A 7,090-nucleotide genomic window follows, 5' to 3' on the forward strand; every position below is an offset into this window, starting at 1 on the left:
AATCTGAGGATAGTTTATTTGATAAAGCAGCACTTCTTGGTTCCATTCAAACAAAATTTAGGGAGAAGTACATGAGCAAACTGTTTATCTTTCTCACTCCTGCTACCTATCATTACAACTGGGTGTCATGAGGTCCATCTAGGGCATTGGTTCTTCATACTGCTCTTTATGGACGCTGACCACCTTTCCATCCACTATGTCTTCTACCAGTCTTGTCACTTTCCTGGTTCGGATGGGTACTGCAAGAGTAGAGAATAACAGAATATTATTTCTGCGTGAGGAAGGTCTGACAGAGTGAGTCATGCTAAAAGTTTATTAGAAGTACTTTGTTTTCAGTATGATATTTGATAGTAGACCAAGTTAGCATATAGAAAGTCCATTTAAAACTGAGTGACATCAAGAGCTGAAGCTATCAGTTTTAAACAACAAGACACCTTTAGAATTGGGAAAAGAATTCCAAAGGTCACTGAGGGTGTTCAGGCTGGAAAATTAATGTCTTCATTTTGTTTCAAGGCAACCACATTGTTCTCCCCCAACGGTTAATTGAATTCACTTTAAGTGACTGGTCTATTTGCTTTTTTTCATATGGAAAGATAAACACTTTGTAATTTTCATATTTTAAAAGAGTCCATCATTTTACATAAACTTACCTCTTGGCTTTTCAGGCTTTGGAGGTTCTTGTTTGAGAGGCACTGATTTTGTCACTGTCTTAGTTGAAGATCTGTTGACTGCCATGTCCTCTGATTCAGAGATAGAGCTACTGCTGATTTTTTGTCCAAAGCCATCTCCTGCACCTCTTGATCCAATGTGACTTCCTGCACTTCCTGATATAAAACCACCTTTTGCTCCTTCTGATCCCAAACCAACACCTGCTTTTCCTGATCTAAGATCATCTCGTGCTCCTCCTGATCCAAAACCACCCTTTTCTCCTTCTGTTCCTGCTTTTCCTGATCTAAGATCATCTTGTGCTCCTCCTGATCCAAAACCACCTTTTGCTCCTTCTGATCCCAAACCAGCTCCTGCTTGCCTTGATTCAAAACCATCTTCTCCTTCTGTTCCACCTGTTGAGCTTTTTCTGGAGAAACAGAGAAACTGTTTGATTAGTTGCCTGTACTCACCATGATCTATTGCAGTAACACTCAGTAATTAATGTCCCTAGGCAAATAGAAGAGATAATTACTTTTAGAACACTATGAGAGGTAATGCTTCCAGAAATGAGGGAGCCACATTTTGAGATGGAGAAGCTAATCTATTTCCCACTCATACACCTTCATTGCAGCACACCCACTGGGGAAATCATCAGTGAGAAGAGCTGGTCAATACATTAGGCAACATAAGTGACTGCCTAGTGCACCATCACCTGAGGGGCACCGTTTATGAAAGTTAAGGAGTAGATTCCCCCACTACATTACAGACACTGAGGGGTGATGCTTTGGTAACTCAAGGGGTATGTGTTCCAGACCATCCAAGGGGCAGCCCTGTCCATCCTCCCCAAAAGGGCTGTGTATGGGCTTTGACCAGCACTGTTAGTGACTCTGCAAATTTGCAGAGATAGATTACTGTATGGTCAAGTGAGCAGATGTACACATAACAGCAGGTGACAGTTCTTATATTGTGTCATTTCATTGAACCTTTCAGTCTTACCCCATGTGCTCTCCTTCCAGCAGGCGCCGGTACTCTGCAATCTCCATCTCCAGCCTTGTCTTTACATTCAACAACATCTTGTACTCATTGCCCTGACGCTCCATGTCTTGCCTGACCTGTACCAGTTCACCTTCCAGTCTGTTTATTACATCTTGTAATTGAAAAAGCTGTGCACCATACTGGTCATTAGTTTCAGCAAGAGTTTTATCAAGTGCTGCTTTCTGTGAAACATCAAAAAGCAGAAAAAGTGGTAAGTTTTTGAATTTTCAGGCTGGTGTTCCTAGAAACCACTGCACCGGACACTTTCACTTTCTGAAATCTTCCATGGTTACATATAGCCATCCACGACAATCATAGATAGGGGACATTTCCACTTACTATACTAAGCAGAGATTGTAGTTCAATCTCCAGAGTGTGGAGGGTCTTCTTCAGGCTACCAATCTCAGTCTTTGAGGTCTGGAGGGCTTCTGTTTCCATGGTCACTTGCTTGGTCAAGTCATCAAACTGAAAACATGGTAAATATTGTGTACCACAATGTTAAAGAAAAATCACAGCCACAACCAGTTCACCAGACCACCTTCATGCTCTACCTTGTTCTTGTACCAGTTCTCCATATCACGCTGGTTCTTTGCTGCAATGGTTTCATACTGTGCCCTCATGTCTTCAAGTACTTTGGCCAAGTCTTCCTGTGGAGCAGCATCCACCTCCACATTGACAGAGCCAGACATTGAGCTGCACAGAGATTTCATTTCCTACAGATCAAAGCCAGAAGAACCATAAAGAGATTGTAGTGTCTAGTTATCAGGACAAAAAGTGGTCATGGATGCTGATTGAGCTGTTCTTTACCACCTACCTCCTTGTGATTATTCTTTAGATAGATGAGCTCCTCCTTCAGGCCTTCAATTTGCATCTCCAGGTCAGCTCTGACCAAGGTCATTTCATCTAAGAGCTTGCGGAGACCAGCAATGTCTGCCTCCACAGATTTCCTCATTGCCAGCTCATTCTCATATCTGAAAGAGAATACATGTGTACATCAGTGTGCATTAGCCACAAAGAGACTGACTGGACATGGTGAAATCAGCATTGGGTGGGAATTAAGCACAGGTTTACTGACTACACATAGAACTTGGGAAGGACCTGGTATCTATCAGGTATAAGGAGACAGATTGGATGCTTAGAAATCAGGTTGGGGTGTTAATTAAGGACAAGGGGTCTTAATTCACATAGAATTTAGACATGTAGAAATTAGCCCAGGATTCCATTATACACAAGGAGACACTGTGCATAAAGAAATAAGCTGGGAATCTGTATCAGGCATAGGGAGAATGAGTAGACAAACTGAAAACATCTTGAGATGACTATTAAGTGTAAAGAAACTGGCCATATAAAGAAGTCAAATGGGAATTAGGCACATATAAAGACTGCCCACACATAGAGAAATCAGGATAGAGTTTCAGTTTTTGTGACTGACCTCATGCTCACAAATGCACTCAAAAAAATGCAGTGTAACTCAGTGAGGAGACAAACACAGAGACACAAAATTCAAATAAGCTTGCAAAGTTAAGAAAGGATCGGAGACCAAATTCATACTCTTTACTCACTTGACATGGAAGTCGTTAGTAGCTAGCTTAGTATTATCAATTTGCATAAGGATTCTGGAGTTGTCCATACTGACAGCAAAGATCTGTAAGGGAGAGACAAAGGAGGAGAAAGATGAATAGGAGAGGAGCAGCAAACTAGGGTAACATAATTCACTGAAAAGAGAGTAGAAAGTGGTGCAGATGCTGGCAGCAACACATTGTTCAGCTTTGTTGTTTTGATAAACGTGTGAGTGCAGGTATAGGTAGTGAATTGAGGGGATCGTTTTCATTGGCAATTTACCTGTCAGGTTTATTTTCTCAATTTTTCCAAAAGCATGTGTTAGCTCTGTGATATTCCCTTGTTTCTAATAAATTATGTACCACAGGTATTGAAGACCTATCATTACATTTGGCACACTAGTGTGAGGACTGGGTACACAGGATACACTCTGCAGAGGAGACATCTGCAAGGTGATTTGCATAGTCAAATATCAACAAAGGTGGAAGAAACAGGCATTGACAGAAGTGTGAAACAATGCCAAGAAAAAATTTAAACTATAACAAGAAAATCTTGCACCAGAGGACTTTCCTCAATATATAATTAATGCACAAATACCACATGTTTTAGAGTTATTGCTCATAATGGCAAACACCTAATTTTCATTTCTGGTGTTGGTGAAAATGCATTGAAATTGTCAGATGGGAGCTTCAAACGTTTAATAGCTGTCCAGATTACTGAACTGGACAATCAAGGAAAAGTCAGTCAATCAGTAATTATCCAACCCGCTATACCCTAACACAGGGTCACGGGGGTCTTCTGGAGCCAGTCCCAGCCAGCACAGGGCACAAGGCAGGAACAAATCCTGGGCAGGGCGCCAGCCCACCGCAGCAAGGAAAAGTCAACCAGGGTTATTTTGACAGCTTATTTAAAACATTAGGTTAATATTTTTCATATGTGCACAGTTTCAAGGTATACATTGTAGACCCAGTCTCCACCATTTAAATACTTATTAAAAGAACAACAAGATCCTGGCCAGTGCTGGTGCTAGGTTATTTTGCACACCAGACCAAGCCTATTAGTGCACCAACTGACTATCAGGTAGCTAACTGTTTGATGAAGCTGCCCCCGCCCCCATGATCTGTTCCCTAGGTGAATGCCTAATTCGCCTTAATGGTTACACTGGCCCTGATCCTGGCCTCATCTTCCTTATTAGGATCCTCTCTGCTACCTGCTTAGTAGTCAAAATGCAACCTAAACAATAAGTGTGCTTGACACAAAGAAGGTGATGTTTCTGTTCAAGAAGACGTTACAGTTCTAGCCATTTCATGCTTACCTTGTCTTGCAGCTCAGAGATGGTCATGAAATATGGAGAATAGTCCTTGGCCTGACCCCCAAAAGATGAGCTGTGCCAGTCTCGGATTTTCTGTTCAAGTTGACCATTAGTAATCTCAAGGGAATGTACTTTTTCCAAATAGGCAGCCAAACGGTCATTGAGGTTTTGCATGGTGGCTTTGCCATTTCCGGCACCAAAATTACTACCAGCACCACTGCCTTCAAAAAAACTGCCAAGACCAGCAAGGAATCCACTGTTGACATCAAACCCAGCAAAACCAATGCGATCAGTACTGGAGCCACCACCAAGTAAAAGGGGTCTGCTTTCAGCACCAAATCCAGCAGATAGACCTGATCCTATTGCTGCCCCAGAGCTACTGAAGAGATGGGTGGATGAAGAACTAGCAATGCGGGGACCCCCAGTGCCTCCATGCAAGCTCTTTGCTCGTCGTGACATTGTTGTTCCAGAGACAGGTGAGTTTTAAATTGAAGTTGGATGATGGACAGAGAGAAATAGTTACTGTGGCTCTTAGGGAACGCAAGAGTATTTATAGACCCTTGTGAGAGGGAGCTGAGCACTGCCAGTGAAGGCGTGTGCTTGCCATCAAAGAGCCACTGTGTCTACATGGTCTTTATAGGAGGAGCAGTATTTTGTCACGCTTTTAAAAGAATAACTGTCAATATCCTAAAAAGCAAAACAACACAAAGGAATTCATCATTTGTTCACTATCTAGGGTGTTGAACGTCATGGAACTTGCAAATCCTCACAAACAATTAGCACTAAAGCCTCACGTTATTAATGTCGCTCCCACCTTTGGTTAATTGCATCACTTTTTAAAAAAATTCCTTTCTGTCTGCACTTCTTTGTACTTGTTTCCTGTCCAAACTTCTCCTCTGCTGAGCACCTTCAGCCCCTTATTTTCTTGTGCATCCATCCTATAGTGCATCCCATGGCATTTCTTCAAACTTTTTTTTTATTCTAATTTGTGCATCCCACTAAAACTGTTTTGTGGTGTCATCTTAAAAATGTACCCCCATAATCAACAGATGCACCCTGCCTGTTCACCTTTCAGCCCTTAGCTAAAATCTGCCAATTCTGCTCATTCTTTGGTAAACGTGCACACACTTTACCAATGTACAGTAAGCCATGATAAAAGATGCTTAATCCATTGCCTTATTTTACTGCAAAAATATTATTTTTGCAAACAAAAGCTGTTTTGGTGCCTCAACTGTATAATTTTCCTGTAACCTAAAGACAATGACATTCTATACATCAGTCTGGGGAGTGCCTTTCTGCAATTGGTAGCTTTTGTAACTCAAATCATTTACTTTAATCCTTCAAGTATCTGTATGGATTATGAAACAAATGCACCTCCTACAAGAGCTTTGAGGCTTCTGTTCATCTATCACAAAAATGTCTGTGTTCCAGATTCACACATACTTATTCAACTAAAAAATCTGGACAATCTTTTTTTTATCAGGAATTTAGGAACTCATTTCAACAAGCAAATAGAAGAGGTTATGTGTGCTAAATGGATGGCATACTGTTTTTATGATTCTAAACCTTCTGGTGTAGACAAGTGTAAATGATGAATACAGATTGCTCAATTATTTATTATAATTACATCATAGAGATAACAGTAGATAAACCTTGCAAAAATGTCATTTTAGCAGTTCTATTACTCCATGAGCACATGAACAGCATTAGGTCATTCAAACCTATAATCAAGCAAGTTCCATTTTATACTGCACATGCCATATGATCAGACATTACAGTAAACTTTTAATTTCTGTTAATTTAAAGCAAGTAGATTTCTAGTTAGATGAGGAAAATACCATGTTTATTCTAAACAAAACAAGAAAACAATGTTCTATTTTTGTCTGTTTAGTCTTTCACCACATATGGCTTCCGCAGCAACCTAATTTCCTTCCATCCTGCTTCATCAAACTTCATTAATGTCTACAGGAAGTGTAAACTGGGCCTGGAGCTGCTACTGAGTTCTGCAAGTAAATGGAAGAAAGACTAATGGCATTAAAGGATTAAAGGAAGATCAGAGGTATGCAAATCATCACAGGATTTGTTTCTTCTGTGGTTAATGAACCTGGAACATAAGTATATAAGAACCGAATGGTTTTCAATACGTTCCTGAGAACTCCCACCTTTATTATGTATGCATATATACTGAATAGATATTTTTTGTTTATTGCATGATGTTTCTCTTTGTTGGGAGTAGCAAGCATGGTGAAGTGGGGAATGAGAACTCCAAAATAAGTCACAAAGATAGCCCAGGACCTCCACTGGCAATCTCAGAAGAATCTCACCCTAGTCCAGCTAGTCCCTTAACCACTGCCTACAGACTCCAGTGTGGGTGGGCAGGCCAAAAATGGGTAACCTGGCAACATGGGCAGATATACAATGAAACTATTGAAGCTTAACCTTCAGGGTCCCAGAAGTGACTTTAGTCCATATTGCTTAAAAACTTTTGAGTATTTACTGTATGAGAAGGTAGCAATAGCAAGGAGTCCCAAAACA

The 7,090-nt window shown here is 40.7% G+C and overlaps 1 protein-coding gene and 1 long non-coding RNA gene across 2 annotated transcripts; both read right to left on the minus strand.

The window, feature by feature from the left end:
- On the minus strand, positions 1-784 carry LOC120517583. Its single transcript, XR_005631059.1, has 2 exons — positions 651-784; positions 1-239 (listed from the first exon to the last, which is right to left on the minus strand). It is a non-coding gene; the product is annotated as an uncharacterized LOC120517583 (long non-coding RNA).
- A 92-nt stretch (positions 785-876) lies between these two features.
- LOC120518025 (keratin, type I cytoskeletal 19-like) lies at positions 877-5,161 on the minus strand (the record flags this gene model as incomplete). Its single annotated transcript, XM_039740576.1, has 7 exons — positions 4,559-5,161; positions 3,246-3,328; positions 2,498-2,654; positions 2,235-2,396; positions 2,023-2,148; positions 1,645-1,865; positions 877-1,075 (listed from the first exon to the last, which is right to left on the minus strand). Coding segments are annotated over exons 1-7 (1,404 nt in total), but the record flags the coding sequence as incomplete, so codon positions are not given.
- Between the last annotated feature and the right edge of the window lie 1,929 nt (positions 5,162-7,090).

The sequence above is a fragment of the Polypterus senegalus genome, chromosome 17 (assembly GCF_016835505.1).
Source record: "Polypterus senegalus isolate Bchr_013 chromosome 17, ASM1683550v1, whole genome shotgun sequence".
NCBI classification, from domain to species: Eukaryota; Metazoa; Chordata; class Cladistia; order Polypteriformes; family Polypteridae; genus Polypterus; species Polypterus senegalus.